We start from the raw sequence: 17,337 nt of genomic DNA, 5'->3' as shown, positions 1-17,337 counted from the left end.
AACCACTTCATTATATATATATATATATATATATATATATATATATATATATATATATATATATATATATATATATATATATACCTCAGAAATGGGCTCGACGCAGTGCGGCCCATTTATTGGACCGAATCGGCGAGTCCATCGTGCGTGCTCCAGGTAGAGGCCGGCGATGGCTACGACGCCGCTCCCTCCCGCCGGCCAGGTGGCCCTTCCGGCGGTCGGGAACCCCGGCGGAGGCGCCTCTGAGGGTATGCCCCCGCTGCCGGGCACGGACATGACCGGGATCTGCTTCCGCGATCAGCTGTGGCTCAACACCTACCCCCTCGACCGCAATCTCATCTTCGACTACTTCGCTCTGTCCCCCTTCTATGATTGGTCCTGCAACAACGAGCAGCTCCGCTCCCGATCCATCCACCCACTCGATATCTCCCACCTCTCGTGCGTCGCGCCTCCCTTGGGTTGCCTTTTCTGTGGCCTAAAGATTTCGTCTTTGAGTTGTTTGTGTATATGCGTGAGTGTAGGAAGATGACGGGGACGGAGTACGCGCTGAGTGAGGTGATGGAGCCGAACCTGTTTGTTATCAGGAAGCAGAAGCGAGACGGGCCGGATAAGGTTAACCCCATGCTCACGTACTACATCCTCGACGGGTCCGTCTACCAGGCGCCGCAGCTCTCCAGTGTCTTTGCGGCGCGGATCGTGAGTTCTTCTTTCATTTTGCCTTTTTCTGATTCACATAAGTTTGATCTGCTTCAACGCGGCAAACTGGAATTGAAGTCGTTGCTCTGGCTGCAGGGGAGGGCTCTGTATCATATATCAAAGGCTTTCAATACTGCAGCCTCGAAGTTGGAGAAGATTGGATATGGTATTTGTTCTCCAAAGAACTATAGACTGTTCTTGCTACTCTTGTTGCAAGATTCACATTCATTTCAATTGCGTGGTTTTTACATCCCTTTGCAATACATAAAATCAAGTAGGCCTGTTTACACTTCTGTTTGTGTGAATGACTGCTGCATTTATGACCTATGATCATGCACATAAAAAACACTCTAGTAGATTAATATGCTTTGTCGATATTGAAGGTGTGGAAGAAAGAATCAACTTTGTCTTCAGTTGGTTTTTTTTCAGATGAATGTTGCTCCTTGTCGTAACACTGGCCTTCCCTTCTTCACAACTTTCATTCATGTCTATGAAAAATTTTGATTTTGCTTCTTGGATTAATGACTTTAAACTGCACGAAGAAAGATAAATAATCATATTAGCTAATTATACTTGTTGACATTCGATGCAATCTTATGTTGTCTAACTAGGAATTTGAGACTATCTTGAGAGATCTGACACAAGGTTGTATGTCATCATAGCATCTGATCAGAGATTATGCTTCCAACCTGGCTAGTGATTGCCTTTAAATTGTGTCTATTACTGAAGATTGCCAAAAGAAGGGATGTAATGAATATCTTCCTTACCTTGAGATTATATTCCACACTGATGCAGCTATGGACTTGTTAGCACCATTGAATCCTTTGTAAAACCTTCTCAATTTGAATTGTGCTATTAGTTTGATTCTACATTGATAGGTTTAGCCTTGGGTGGTGGTGCTGAGATTGATGACGACTTCTGAACAAGATAACAAGTTACTCTGAAGAAATTTTGTGGTCAGCAATCCATCCGAAATAGTTGGTCTCATGTAATTAGGTTCTACATGAGAAAAGATGGAAGAAAAAAGGGTAATGATGTGCATAATACATCTGCTTAAGAAGTTTCATATTTCTAATGGAATGACATACTATGCTCAAGTGATATTTTGCTTCAACAGCTTGGATAGCGGACAGCCTTTGTGGTGGGGAGGCTACACAAATTAAAAGACAAAAGAGAGTTATGTTGAGTGAATCCTTGATGGAAAGAAATTTGATCACTACGTATTGGTTCACAATATGAAATAACTCATTAGTATGCACCATTCTGTCTTCTGTCTTCTATATATAAGAAGATGATGCATTTGTGAAGCACTATGAAACGCCTCCAAATTGTGGAAGTACTTCAAGACATCATCCTTGTAAGAAGAAATGTAGGAATGATATGCTTGTTATTCACCATATGTTGGTCTCCTTTCTATTCTATGTTTTTTAGTTTGATTTAACTATTATCTAAGATACATTATACTGGAAACGTGAACCTAATTATTCCTCAAGGCATTGTGCTTATACTGCATCTTTCAAAGCATGTTCCTAAAATTGCTGCATGAAAAACCATTTCTTATCGTGGTACAGAAATCATTATATTGTTTTCATTTTCATTGAAAGTCTTGATCTTCTGTTGTGTTGCAGCTGATGCTGAAAATGAAGAATCTAGCGCTGAATTGAAAAGTGCGAAGGAGACAATTGATCTCAAGGAACTAAAACGAGTTGATCATATTCTTGCCTCCTTGCAACGCAAGGTAACTGGTTTTTTTTACACTTGGTATATCTTGTTTTAAATGGTGTAAATACCACCAAAAACTCCATGTTCGAAAGGAATGAAATGAGTTTGGGATTCTTAGATTCATGCCCATAGAATAAAAATGGCCATGCATGTTAAGAAAGGAAGAAACACTTTTGCATGTAGATATACGTTTATGTATAAGGTCTCACATATATTTCCGAGAACTTTTGAGGGACTATTGAACCTAATTAGTCTGGAATCTTGAATATTATATAAGAATCTGCAGATATTATGATATTGCTAACATAAGAACATTTAGCTGAAAAAAGATAAAATCTTTGGTGATGAACCAACAATTCAAAGTGCCTTTCTTCTGTATTCTCAATGAACCACCAATTATGTAAAGATGTAGAAGGATATGTTTCTTCCCATCTTATGCTCAAAACCTCACAGATGTGTTTGTCCAATCAACATATATTCCATCCTAATCTATTTGCTTTTAGTGAAAAAAAAAATTTAGGAGTTGTACATTGTTTTCTTATCTCAACCAAAAACATGATGTTTGAATCTGTGGTTGCATTACCCTTTAAATTTTGTCAAATTTGTTTGAGCCTCAGCCAAATGCAAGTAGTTTATGGGTAATGGGTTTCATGGTATCTCTTCCATTCGGAGGACAACCGTTTTTTGCTTGTCTTGCACTAGTTACATTGTTTGAGTTGTACATCAAGCTAGATATTTGTTAGCAATGCCCTCTAATTCCTGTCAAACTTGTTCAAGCCTCAATTCTCTACCCATCTGAGAATATGTATGTATTTTCTTTTGCGTTGCACTAGATACATTTTTTGGGTTATACATCGAGTTTGATACTTTTTTCCATTCTTCAATGATGCAGCTGCCCCCAGCTCCTCCACCACCACCATTTCCGGAGGGTTATGCTCCATCAGCCTCAGACGCAGAGAAAGGACCAGACGGCCAACAAGCCTTGGAGCAGCAACCATCTGTAGACCCTATAATTGATCAAGGCCCAGCCAAAAGGATGAAGTTCCAATGATAATTAAGTAGCAGATTCAATCGAAGTGCTTCTGCTTCAAGCATCAATCAATATTGTCTCTGGATTAAATACAATATTGCAAAATATTCTAATTCCAAACCAACATTTGCAGAAGTTGTATGATATTCTCATGGTTCAGTTAAATCCATTGTTAGTTAATTCGAGTAATGATATTCTCATAATCGCATTAAAATTGCTCCTTTGCGGTCTGTGAGTCGGAGGGTTTGAGTCATATAGATGATAATATAAAGATAAAGTTATATCGTATTGGCGGAAGTCTTGTGTATTGGATTCATTTCATTTTTAATTGAATCTGAAAGAGGATTTTGCATGGTTTACCTCTGACTTGCTTGGAGATCGAGCTTTGAAACCCATTTCAAGTTTGATTTCACTAACCTTGGGGAATAATTTGAATGAATCTTTGAAGAGAAAAATGCCATGCTGTTCAAGAATGGTCACAGTCATCTGCAACCCTAGTCAGGAGTTCAACTACTACTACAATTAACAGGCAAAAACGAAGAAACAAAGAGAGCGATTCACTCACCTACAAACACTCGTTACCTCATATCTTGCATGTTACTGCTTCTCAAATGCTTGAATTGCCGAATATTTACGCAGCATACTTTATCATGGCATTCTAGACAAGAGTTCAACACAAAACAGACATAAAAGGTCAACAAAAATTACTCTTTTTCTGTCCATCTAGGTTTCGCTGGGCATAATACAACCTACATTATTTTTCTCTACAACCCAAACGGATCAATAAAATGTTTGGGCAGTTATTTCCCTACTCGGTCTTCTCAATACAACACCAGACTTCACCTCACTTGGGTTAATCCAGTCGGTCTCTACAGTGCTACAATGTTCTGTTACTCTACATGTTTGGCTTTTATCATGATACAAAAAGGATGAGCTCTTACTGCCTTCGGAGCATGTCGTTCGGCCCCCCTGATGCTTCATCGGCGCAAGCCTCCCAACCTCCACATGATCAATTTCCCTGCCTGAAGAGCTAGCATTCCGTCCAGAATCATCATGTAAGACTTTTTTCGATGAATGCCTGGAGAACAGGGGTGAATGAGTGAGTCCATTAGATTCCTTGGAGCGTCTGAGGCTATTTGAGTTGATACAGTCTGACTCTCCAGACATGCATTCCCAGTTCTCTTCAGTGCTTGCCGAGTCCCTTGTGCTCTCGGTGCTACAGGAGGAGCCTTCATCGAAAAGAGAGGAATTGTCGCTGGAAGAATCATTCAAGGGAGGACGGAACAGATCTGATGACTGAAAATTGGCACGATCACCCATCATTGGTTGTGGGTAGAAGTGGCTCCTTTGTTCTGTAATTGATGAACCACCTGACTTTCCACTGGCTTCCTTGCTCCTGATCTTCCTCGCTTGTAAAGGATCATGGGAGATTGCTTTCCTTACTAAGCTCGGGGCATGAGGTGAGCACCTAATTTGAAATGCCAATTCACTAAGAAATTTAAGAAACATAAATGAAATAAGAATGCGGCTCCAGAACCTTTAACTTTACCTGGCATAAAGAAGCATGTATGCACTTTTTGACAGAACCTTCTTGAGCTCCACAGGTTTTACCTGTGCAGAATATAAAAGGTGATTTCATCGTCGAATGAATATATAAACCTCAGTAACACTTGATAAACTTGTCGATTTAGATTTTTTGTTGGTGTTAAACATCCAGTAAAGAGCATATGATCACTGGGGAGACCAAATGAAACAGATGCAACGAGATATGGAATTTGAACTCTGTCATTATACCACAAAGCGACTGATCCAAATGTCGGTTTATAAGAATACTAAAAAGGTGTTTATTTATTGCATAAATCACTCTTGAATAATGTGATAAGCACATCTTCAACATTTTAGGTAAAATGACTGATTGAATCTGAGAGATAAGCAAATTAAAGCCCTGTAGCAAATCAAATATGTAACGTTGCTTTGAAATAATTTAGACAATTCTAACAGAAGTCATATTCTCGATCAAAAAACCACAATAAGTTCATCATAAAGGCCCCACAATCAGTAAAAGAAAGTAACAAGTAGGATACCTCGCTATCATCAATCTTGTACCACTTGCCCTGTGTATCCTTCACATAACAAACATAGTGACCAGAAAAGGAAGCATTCATCACATCTTTGTGAACGATCACCGCATACAGCTGGTACATAGAGGATGCATCATCTCTGCTCATATAATGAGCTAAATTGAGGTACTCAGGAAATCGGACAGCTTTGTTGAGCTTGCCATATTTACCAGACTGTACAAAGAATCAAAGACATACAGAAGAAATTGATTTGAATTGTCAGACAGAAAATATTCCAAATAGTGCTATGATCTAAAACGGTTACAAGCAAACATCACTTCTAATTCAACAAAAAGCTGAATGTTAAAAAGTAGTGAGTGCTTTGTTTATGAGTTTTAGAGATAGCAGCGGGTGTAGTACCTACGAATTTCACCCAAATATGAAACCAACAGCTCTTTAGGTACCCAAACCCAACTCAGATACGTATTTTTCAACCTGAACTCAACCCAAACCCAATTAAAGGGTACACAAAAGAAGTTACCTGTTGCCATCCAACCTCATATTAAGAATAACAACAGGAAGAGTACTTGAAACCAATTTGATTAATGATCTAGGTACCTGAGCCCATGGCCCAAATTCTTTCTGCCTATTTTCCAATGTGAACCCATTCCAAACTTGATTAAAAAGGGTACCATATACAGTTTAAGAAAGTTGACTAGATCCAAGTGGCTCAAAAGACCCACCTGCTGCCATCCCTATAAGTAATTACCTGAAATCGCTTCAATACAATTGTCAGGACATTGGGAGCCTCCAATATTGACAATCTTTTCCTTGCTCGCTCACGAGACTTGCATCTAATAAGAAAAAGCAAGCGGTGCATGAGTTCCATTATCAGCATGGGAAAATATGTAGTAAAACTATATGCACAAAGGCATTAACAAAAAGACTGCCTTACAATAGACACATGCAGAATTCACCACAGGGTTGGGCTGAGTTATATCAGAAGAAGTTCTGTGGAAAAGTTGAGCAAGCAAGTGGAGACTATCATTGTAGTCAGAACTCAGAAGAACCACACCAGTGAGAAGTGTGAGAAGCTACTTCTGACATAATAAGGTCACCGTCCTATCTGACTTGCATGACCAAACAGAATAAAAGTTGTAATGGCTACTACATCCACTTTAAAGAAATGATAGAACTCTGGTAAAATATAATGGAAGCAAGACTTCTGGATTTGTAATGTCATCCGGGTACCATAATTTGGCCAACAAGATTAATAGTCAACATAGAAATATTAGTGAACCTAGAAAATCCTCAATTTTGGATGATGCACAACTTGACCTTGCTATAGTCAAGGCTGTGACAAGTGGCATCCTACATATGATTATTAAGGATCAATTTAGTCTATGAGTTGACAATTAAATGTTACATCTTTTAATTTTCAGTTTCCCCAGTATATGTCCTTTGTAAAAATACACCCTTAGGTACCCTAAGTCCTTGAAGCGTTTCACTCCATTGCTCATGGAACACAAAGGAGAAGAGGTTACTGAGTTTACATTATCCTATATCAATATTTTAAGAAAGCTCAGTATTCCAACTTAAAGGTCAAATTGTCCCTTACCGATTGTTTCGTTGTCCTCAACACAAGACAAAATATACAAGAATTAGTTAGCTTAAAAGACACCAGTATCATGTTGATCTTTAAACTTGGGCTGATTCTATTAATTGACCATTCAACTTATTATGTTTCCTCACAATCAATGTGCTAGGGTTATTCCCGTTTTAGGTGGGGCTTGTCGAGTAGACTCCAACCCTTTTAAGTCACTATACCATTCATTATTTTTAAGAAAAAAGTTGTTATTTAGTACACAAAACAGAAATTCTAACCAGTCAGACTCAGACAGAAACCATTCTTCCAAACTTAACCTCCAAAAGGAAAATGGTTTGTTCTATGATCACAACCAAACAAGTTTGAATGTCATAAATACTTGACAATGTCTTTTACCCTAGAATGTATGTCCTAAATTATGTAGCATTGTTCCTCCAGGAAACCATCCTAATCCAATACTAGGTTGTGAAGTAAGAAGCCAACATGGTGTTTTTAATTTTGTGAACAGACCATAATCACAAATGCACATAACAATGATTTATCTAAAATATTGAAAAGCTGAATATTGAGTTCCATGGTCCAACATGAGAAGGTGATTCGGTCCTGCAATGACTAGGGAGGAACATTAGGAGTGCAAGATGTGGTTCAATGTGATTCATCCAATAAATTCCTTATTGTAGATAAATTATGGCAACAGATGGAGCCTCTTATATTTATAATGTGTCCACATTATGGGGTTGTTTTTGTTTCCATTGCAATGTTGAGTTCACAGAGAAGGTGATTCAGACCCGCAATGCCTAGACAGGAACTTCAGGAGTGTGAGATGCCTATGAATTGGGAAATCCCCTCCTACTTCATCTGTTCTATTGTCATTAGTACTCTCTCTAAATGTTCCTCCACTTGAGATTAGAAACTTGATCTGGGATGGATCTAGGATTAGCTGAAGTATGCATTAAAGTTACATTCCGTCATTCCAAGCTATTTCATTACTCGGGTATCTGTCTTATCTTTTCTGTTCATAATACCATAAATACAATTTAGGTCGTCCAGATTATTAATCAAGTCCTTATGGTCAGAGTAACCTGGAATTAAGGGTTCAGGGATTATAAACCCAACATTTGAAGATTGGTGACAAAGAAAGGAGAATGTTCATGTCAATCAGTTAAATAACATGAATAGACCAACCTGTCACACTCATACTTGTTCTTCCCATCCAAAATTTCTGGAGATGTAAAACAGGAAAGTGCTTCATCAAGGGTAGCAATGTCACCATGTATCTCGACAGTAAGATCCATCATTCTTTCACATCGCTCTGAGTTGCTCTTACACCTATAGCACCTTATCTGCATTCAAAATCATCAACCGTCAGTTAGATCCTAACTAGCTATACGTCATTATTAGGCATCTCGAGTGAGAACTGCTTTGATAATTGAAATAAGAAAGTTTATGAACTGAAATACCTTGGATTGCAAGTAGCCACCAAAAGTTTGTTGTATCAGTGTTGTTTCTTCTGCTAATACATCATCTGGTTTTGCTCCAGCTTCCTTTAAGCAAACAGACTGCATAATATCAATTGCATACCTGCCAATATATATGAATAAAATGCATGCTCAGAGATGCTATCAACATTGGAAAACCAGAAAAATTTGAAAAACAAATAACATTCTCCTATTAGAAAAATATCTAATCATTTTTCCGATAGCACATGAATGCTCCAATTTAATTATTAGTTGTATGTTACATAAAATGACCTTCTAATTCTATTTTGCTAGAATCAAATTTGCAACACAAATTAGTCTCCATAGCTAGATGTTTGACAACAAACTTAACTAGCCGAATCTAACACAGAACTGCTAGTCCCAGAGCACAACAATAGGTGGGAGGAAAATAAGATAAAAGTTTGTCTCCTCTGTGCAGGTAGCATTTGCTTCATGTCTTTGTGTGCCATGGCATGGCACAGTGTGATACATGTCCCATGCATTTACAACTAGAATGAATAAAATATGCAATGCCTAAATCCTTGACTAATTTAATATAATTAATTTAAGCTAAATGTAGACTATATCAAGTCTCTTCTTCACCATTTCATTGTTTATAAAAAGGACCCCATCAGTGCAATGTGACAGGATGATCAATGTATGCAGTTTGACCTCTAAGACTTGAACTCTGGTAATCTAGGTCACAAATAGAAACATAACCGTGTCACTAGAGGTTCACCTTTATATGATCTTTTATTTGTTTATATCAACATTCATTTAATGGTCTTTAGTACGGTGTCTATGTCAAATTAATGATAAGGATTTGCAAAGTTAAATGTCTGATGTCAAACTCACCTTAAAAATTCATGGGCATCTTCTTCTTTCCCATGGCCAAAATTACTCCCAATATTGTGTAAATGAGAGAGTATCCCTATAGGGGATAAAGGTGATTTCCCTTGCTTTGTATTCATCACAAGACTTTCAAATTCACATGTAAAGCACCAATCTTTCTTTGGACCTAGTAATGATGGTATAAATAAAAAAGAACTGAGTTTTCTATATGTAACAATAAAAAATTGCAACAACCATGCCATACAGAGAATAGACATACATCTTTTCGAATGAAGACCTTCAAGAAGATATGCGGTCAATGGCCGAGTAAATGCCAGGCACTGGAGAACAGCATTAGCATAACAGCTGCAATAAAAATAAACATGTTTAAAGAGGAAAGTCAATTGATTGTTCATAGATTGATGATTCAAGCCCTTATGTGCCACCAAAAGGATAGACCCATCATATCATAAGGAAACTTAATTGTCCTAAATGTTTACTACATATTGCACTAACCATATTCATCATATAAACAATCAATTTCTTTTATCTCATGAGTCCAGAAGCCTATGACAACATATAGCTGAATAAAGGAGATGCAGAAGGGCTTTAAATCTCCATATTGGTATATCTTATAACAACAACAACAGTTGACTTGCAGAACATTAATCAGCAAATGATAGGAGCTCCAAAAGAATTCAGACAGTTGATGCTTCGGAAGCTATGGTGCGACAGTAAAACAAGCAAAGGGGAAACTGATTATGGGGTGACAGTAAAACAAGCAATACAACTAGTAACGAAAAAAAAAACTACAGAAGAACGTTGTAACTCCAGCTGGCTTGTGACCAGCACCTTTGACAAAGAATTGCCATAACAGCAAGATACTGACAAGGCACATATCCAGTACCTTGTACCTTGCACATTCGTGCACATTTAACTACCATGGTCTGGCATGAACACACTGTGACATTATATGTACATTGCCTACCAGACTCGGTCACATGGTTGACAAGCAAGCTCCACAGTCCTATTAGTCTAGACTATATTGAGCTAGAAAGGATAAGAACCAGCAGTGTCAATCTTGAATGAGCAAATAAGAAACAGCATACATATCCTAAAGTTACAAATTATGTAAGGCAGCAATTGTTTAATACCTGTTGCCACAGTTAATGAGACCACAAGGGCGCAATTCAATGTTGTCAGAGTTGTAAAGTTTGATAAAGAGATCATATGGAAAAAGCATCTGCAAAATCAAGATAAAAAAGTAGTAAGCCAGACAGGGCTGTGGAAATTAAGCAACAGAACTACTGCAGACTCACGTGCCCCTAAGCAAATGCAAATCTGCCTACTTTACATTCACATAAGAAAGAGATTTCTCACCGGCTCTGAGGGGTAATGCCTAGAAACTTTGGGAGATGTAGACTGCTTAACAAGTCTTTTTGCATATTTGGATAGACCATTTGCTATAGCACCAGAAGAATCAGATAATCTGATGGGTTCTCGAGAAGCATTACCAATTTTTGAGGTTTTATGAATTGCTACAGGGTGAGCACCACCATTAGATGATAATTGATCAGAAGCAGATGCTAAAGGTCTACAAGCCTTGGACTTCAGTGACTGCACTTCAGTCTTCATCCCATTAGCAACAGATCCTGATTCTTCTTTGTTTGAAGCTTGCATCTTCTTGTTCTCTGACTGAGATTTAGCTTTTGATGAAGCAGATACATGAGAAGAAATTTCACTTGTTGAGCCCACACCTATATAGGTCTCATCATGAACCGTCCAAGGAGAAGCAATCTGATCCTCACCAGTGATCTTAGAGTGCTTGTTACTTGTATGATCCAGAGACGCAGTTGCTTTTAAACCAGTTGGGCCACTCAACACAGATTCATCCACCTCGGTTTTAGATGTAAACGCCATCTCTTTTATGTTACTAGAGAAAGTGCCATTTACCAAAGGACTTGATATAGAAAGCTTAGAAGTTGAAAAGCTAGTAAGATTTGCATCATTATTATTGACTGCTTTTCTGACGCTAGTAGTAGGTATTTCAGAAGATGAAGATTTTTCTAGCCTAGCATTATGGAGGAGATGTGGTTTGCCACTAGCCAAAGCATCATCAGGGGTCCCAATACCATAAGAAACTGTTGAATAAATTGGTATCGATGGTAAAGCAAAAGAATCAGAAGTTTTTTCCTTTCCAGGAACATACACGTCATCCTCATTGAGATCATCAGGAGAGAAACGGGATTCAGATGCAGCAGCCCTCTCGAAAGACATCTCGACTGCTTTCATGTTTAGATCCTCTTTATGCTCCAAACCAGGCTGTTCAGCTTGCACTACCTTTGAACAAGATACACTTGTTGCACCATTATAATTATCATTAACAGGTGGAGGATGACATTCATCTTTGTGGCCTTGTCTCCAATGAACGATCTGGCATTTGCCAGAGCTGCAATGAATAAGGAAAGGAAGGTTGAAATTTAAGAATGCATATCGGTCCAAATTTTCTTCAAAAGACAAAGTCCAGCACAATATTGCATTATGAAGAACAGATAACCATAATATACTACATAAACCAAAATTTCCACATTTATAATGTATCCAATAAAACTAGCAGATTAAGAACCAACAAGTAATTTCAGTAAATAAATAATTAAATAGGTGGAACTTATAACCCCGCAAGGCAAGCGATTGTTAACTACTAATCAGCAGACAAGAAGTCCATAAATCTTTAGCGGCCTATCATTTTCTTATTGCAATGCTTAGTTATCCTTGAGTCTCTGGTTAGGTAGTGGACTAAAATCCCTAAAGCTTCACTGACAAGGAAATTATTTCTTGCTAATTTGATGTTATATTTTGCTGTCATACTTCACAAAAATTAGAAAGGTCTTAATTAATTCATCATGAACTGAAATTTGCATTTCTCCAGATAATATCATTATATCCTTGACATTTATTATTAGTTAAAGATTTTTAGTTGCTTCAGTAACAGATTTTGAGTATTTTGTCTCAACATATGTATTCTTTTATTTTGTTTCACAAGAATGTACAACAAACACTACTATATAGGCACCGCAAGTTAAGAATTAGTTTTATCTTAACAACTACATGTATAAAAAATGGTGAACTCGATACTCCAACTTTCTCCAATCGCTTGAAGCGCACAAGATGATTTCCTCTCCATATGAACAAAGTACATGAGAAGTCAGGTTGAAAAAAAGTGATTTTGATATTCTTCTCCTGTCAACACATAAATATATTGTGATCTAGTCGTCCAGCATCTCCAACAGACTATTGAGTTGGTTTCGTCGAGGCTCACCGATCACCACCATGAAATCTTTTCTATCACTTATAGATAGAGCAGTATTCTTTTTCAACCTCAAGTTAGCAACTTGTGAAATTTTCTTCGTTAATAGGTTCTACAAAATCCCCTAATAAGTAGTGATGACAACATCAATTCCAATTATCATTAATCTAGCTATAATATATAGAGATCAAGGCAATATTAGGGAAAAAGAAGGTTCTTTCAGGAATAATATGAAGTCCAAAATTCACAAGCTGCAAATTTCTCAAACCAACAGTGAATACCCTAAATTCACAAAATCCAACTTCAGATCAGTAGCTAAATCACACCGTAAGCCTAATACTGAGACAAATTCAACGGAATTGCAAGGCAGAACGAAGACAAAGGAAAGAATTTGCGTCTACCAACCAGTATCTGACAGCCTTGCACCGGGCGCACCTCGCGATAGCGGGGCAAAAGCACACGGGGCACTCTGGCCGTGCCGAGGGATCCTTCGAGACGCCTTTGGCAGCGACAGCAGCAGAAGTCCACGCGGCCGCGTAGGCTTCCATCGCCTCCACCTCCGCCCGGGACGCCTCCTGTGCAGCGAGGAGCGCCAGCCTCCGGACCTCCTCCCGCCTCGCCACCGCGAGCCGCCATCTCCGGCGCACCACGAAAGCAAGCACGGGGGCAAAGAGGAGGACCAAAAGCGCCGCCGCGGAGGGGCCTAGATCTCCGCGGAGGGGCATTTATCGGCCGCCGCCGCCGCCGCACGCCAGCCAGCAGCTCCCGTTCTCCGACCTCCCAAGCCGCGTCGAACGCCAATCATAGATCCGCCGGAGGCGGCCACCACGCAACCTACAGCCTTCGGTTTCGCCCGCCAAACCTCCCAAAACCGATGCCCCTCCTCCCCCAGCGCTGCTGGTGCACGATAAGAGCTCTCCCCGTTGCCGCCGATGTAAAGGAGACAGCCAACCCCAAAAAGGACGGCAGAGAGAGAAAGAGGAGACGAATGTTTTGATACTAACGAATAATTTGGATGGACAAAAATGGCAGGAAAAGAGATGTGGTGGTCTTCACGACTTTGTACAAGCAATCCTGCTCCCAAATCATCAATTATTACAAATAAAAAGGTAATTAAAATAGTTATTGCAAAAATAAAAAATGCTTCGTATTTTCTCACAACATTTTTTTCTTGTTTCTGAAAACAAAAACTGTGGTCAGTGCTCACATTGCAAGAATCCAATGAGATAGTTAACTTGTTAGCCAATTTTAGTAAATCTCTAAATTGAATAATTGACTTATGAATTGTCTATTAATTTGGGATGAATTTTTTTGTAAAAAATCTTTTTTTAAGGTTTTTTTTTTCACCTTATGTGTTCTTTTTCTATATTTCTCAAATGATACCCCTATTTATCATAATCCTTGAAATGTTTCTTAATAATACGACTTGAATAATACATCGTTATACCCTGTCTATAAATGATAGTATTTTAGAAAAATATTACTATAGTTGATATAAAATAAAAATATTTATTTGAAATCATATTTTTTATATGAGATGATTTATATTGGGTTTCGAGTTCATTTATCTTATTTTTTTAATAAAAAAACTTACAATATTAAAATATCAAAAATAACACCATAAACTTTATACATGAGAATTAGACTAACCTCTAGCATAGTAATAATCAATTTCACTCTATAGATCAATTCATATATTTGCTACTGATGTTTATTATTGAGTATTTTAGGAATCATGACTAATAGGGGCAAATTTTGGATAGATTTTTTTTATAGAAAAATTCATCCATTATTTTATCCTATAATATTAGAGGGTTTCTTTTCAAGAAAAATATAATCTCATTATAGAGATCTAATGATAAAATATTAAGATTTTTATCAAATAAGTTAACATACACTTTCATTCATGTCTCAATTCCACTTAGCTTTGTAGATAATGTGATGCATAATTAATTAATGTGATCTTGCATGGCTTTACATATTTAATGTGATTCATGAAAATGACCTAAAATTAAAGAAAGAGAGGAGGATGTGATAAGAGGACACAATGAGATGATGTTATACAAATACCAAAACAAGCAATAGCACATTGTTAATGGCCCAAAGTTTCGATAAATTAACCTAATACATCATTATCATATTAGCATCTTAAAGAGAGATGGATAGATCATAGTCAACGATGACATGAAGAGCTTTTGAGTCAAGTAGATCAAAGAAATCCATCCTACCCACCATGAAAGGGTAAAGGACAACTTTGCTATCGAAATTGATTTGGATAGATCAACAAAACTTCAAGAGCCCCACTTGGAGGGGGAATTCACCAAGGTGGGTCCCGACTTGGGTAGCATTTTGAAACCACCAACCATGCCAAAGAAATTAGGATAACAAGGGTTGGAAAGTCTCCTTTGGATGCTTGTTGGGTTGCTTCAAACTTGGCCTTTCATGACAACTTGTATCATGTTTTGTCATTTGTATATGACTATGAGCCAATTTTAGATTGAGAACTTATTGTACATGTTGTGTCATGTGTTATGTGTTTCAAGGTAGATGTGATCACCTAAATATATTTTCCCCAACTTGCGGTTTTTTTTTTTTTGTCAAGATAAAAGCTTGTGATTGGGTGATTCTTTCGTAGTAGTCTTTGTAGAGAAAATGACAGATTAATATATATTTTTATTTTTATGGTAAAATATAAATTGAAGTATGGATGAAGTCGACATTCATTAATTATAATTTATCGTATGGTTATGATTTTTTACTCTTAGGTGATGGAAGATTATATAACCTTTCGAGAACCGAAAGACGTCTATGAAAGAAATGAGTATTAATTAGATTTATATGAGATTGTCATACGAGTCATTTAAGAGGAAGATATGACCATTCAAAATTAATGAGATATGATAATTAATATATTAATCATCTAGAATAATTTACAATCTCTTATATTATGGGAGATTATATAATTTTACCTTATAAGAAAGAAAGGATATTAATCAAATTTTTATGAGATTGTAACGAGAGACAATCACCTTGAAGATCAATAAGATATAATAATTAATATATTAACAAATTTGGTTAAAAGACAATCTAAGCAATTCGAGCAACTATTAATTTATAAAAAATAAAAATTTTAAAATCAAGTGAGAGATTTAAAAAAAATAATTCACTAATCTTTGAATATAATTTGGATTCACGGGACTAATCTTTGAATATTCGTCTAATATAATCAAGTCACAATATCCAATGAATTGACTAATTATTTTTTAAAAAAATTAAGAATGCATATAGTACTAAAATGATTAAAATTTTTTTTGGATCATATCCAAATTATTAATGGGATAAATAACGTCCACGAAACAAAAATGAAATCCCCAAATTCGATGCAAATCTCAAAGGCGCCAATCAAATGTCTGCACGGATCTCAAGGTGTGATCAAGCGCCATATTTAGTTTAAGCCACCTTATCTCGAACAGTAAACACTATTAATCAAGTTGCAGTGCGGATCTCAAAGCAGAATGAACGTTGACTAAGCGCCCTATTTCATTTTGCCTCATTACCTAACGGTTATTAACAGTTTTAGCGGCCCTATTTCAAGTGTCTGCACGAATCTCAAGAAGGGATGAACGTTGATCAGGCTTCATATTTAGTTTAACTCATCACTGAACCACTCATAACGGTTTCAGCCGCCTTATCTTAAACAAACACTTCAATCAAGTGTCTGCACGGATCTCGATGCGTCTTGAACGTCGTTGTTCACGCGCCATATTTAGTGTTAAGCACATTAATCAAGTGTTTGCACGGATCTCAACACGGGCCACCTAATTACGACAAACTCCGCCCAACCGGAGATGGCGTCGCCAATGCCCTCGTCGGCCTCCGCCGGTGGGTTGCCAAATCCTAACTCCTCTTTGTCTCCGATCCGTGACTTGTCGCTCAAGTCTTCCGAACCTCATTCTCTGCTTGGGGTTTTCGTCCTCGGATCACATCGAGGTGTCGGCATTCTCGGCGGCGATAGAGGCGCACGGTAGAAAGATCGCCGAAGCGATCATGGCGTGTGCCCTCCAAATTTTTTGAGGATTTTGGTCATTTGATCAGAAATGACTCTATTTGTTGCTGCAAATGTGAAGGTAAACATCAAGACGCAAGTTGTAGTGGATGAACCTTACATATATATGCGTGCTTGCTTGTGGTATGTCATTTTGTTTGATTGGTCTTTTCTTCCTCCCTTATACTTTTTAGTGGACTTCTGTACTGATATTTATGAGTTTTTTTTTGATAGACCAGACTGGTCTCTCTCTAGAACTCGTTGCGTCCCATAGGATTGTGTTGTTCTGGAACTACATGAAAATTCTTGTTGATGTGGATGGTATCGTTAATGTCTAGATTAATTTTATTCGGTTCAAATTCACATTCCTTCAGCAGCCAAACATTCAATCATTTATGCCCCATTTTAGATTTAGCAGATTACTCTTTTTCTTATTATGCATTTGTGGCTTAAGAAGGAACATTTCCTCGTGACTGCATGAAGAATAACAATAGCTTACTTAGGAGGAAATCTCAATCTGGCTAAGTTTCTTGATGATGGAAGAAAAAGGAAATAAGTAATG

General features: G+C 37.6%; 2 protein-coding genes across 2 annotated transcripts; one reads left to right on the top strand and one right to left on the bottom strand.

Moving 5' to 3' along the window:
* The first annotated feature begins 104 nt into the window (after positions 1–104).
* On the top strand, positions 105–3,637 carry LOC135638203 (mediator of RNA polymerase II transcription subunit 6-like). Its single transcript, XM_065151220.1, has 5 exons — positions 105–438; positions 522–696; positions 793–862; positions 2,325–2,434; positions 3,311–3,637. Exons 1-5 carry the CDS (start codon positions 170–172, stop codon positions 3,467–3,469), a joined length of 783 nt encoding a protein of 260 aa, XP_065007292.1. The 5' UTR covers positions 105–169; the 3' UTR covers positions 3,470–3,637.
* Positions 3,638–4,135: 498 nt separating this feature from the next.
* LOC135638202 (ubiquitin carboxyl-terminal hydrolase 15-like) lies at positions 4,136–13,749 on the bottom strand. Its single transcript, XM_065151219.1, has 11 exons — positions 13,136–13,749; positions 10,804–11,872; positions 10,578–10,666; positions 9,704–9,789; positions 9,448–9,610; positions 8,575–8,695; positions 8,300–8,457; positions 6,278–6,362; positions 5,533–5,742; positions 4,998–5,059; positions 4,136–4,916 (listed from the first exon to the last, which is right to left on the bottom strand). Exons 1-11 carry the CDS (start codon positions 13,453–13,455, stop codon positions 4,229–4,231), a joined length of 3,051 nt encoding a protein of 1,016 aa, XP_065007291.1. The 5' UTR covers positions 13,456–13,749; the 3' UTR covers positions 4,136–4,228.
* Positions 13,750–17,337: the final 3,588 nt, after the last annotated feature.

This window comes from Musa acuminata, chromosome BXJ3-5 (genome assembly GCF_036884655.1).
Source record: "Musa acuminata AAA Group cultivar baxijiao chromosome BXJ3-5, Cavendish_Baxijiao_AAA, whole genome shotgun sequence".
Lineage (NCBI taxonomy): Eukaryota > Viridiplantae > Streptophyta > Magnoliopsida > Zingiberales > Musaceae > Musa > Musa acuminata.
This window is presented reverse-complemented; position numbering and strand designations above follow the sequence as displayed.

What these genes read in the sequence shown, in the direction of transcription:
- LOC135638203 (XM_065151220.1), top strand. Translation starts at nt 170, where the DNA reads ATGGCTACGACGCCGCTCCCTCCCGCCGGCCAGGTGGCCCTTCCGGCG. An exon ending in GTGTCTTTGCGGCGCGGATC is followed by an intron (nt 697 to 792) that starts GTGAGTTCTTCT and finishes CTCTGGCTGCAG; the next exon opens with GGGAGGGCTCTGTATCATAT. An exon ending in GTTGGAGAAGATTGGATATG is followed by an intron (nt 863 to 2,324) that starts GTATTTGTTCTC and finishes GTTGTGTTGCAG; the next exon opens with CTGATGCTGAAAATGAAGAA.
- LOC135638202 (XM_065151219.1), bottom strand. Translation starts at nt 13,455, where the DNA reads ATGCCCCTCCGCGGAGATCTAGGCCCCTCCGCGGCGGCGCTTTTGGTC. An exon ending in GGCATTACCCCTCAGAGCCG is followed by an intron (nt 10,667 to 10,803) that starts GTGAGAAATCTC and finishes TTGATTTTGCAG; the next exon opens with ATGCTTTTTCCATATGATCT. An exon ending in ACAAGATTGATGATAGCGAG is followed by an intron (nt 5,060 to 5,532) that starts GTATCCTACTTG and finishes TATTCTGCACAG; the next exon opens with GTAAAACCTGTGGAGCTCAA.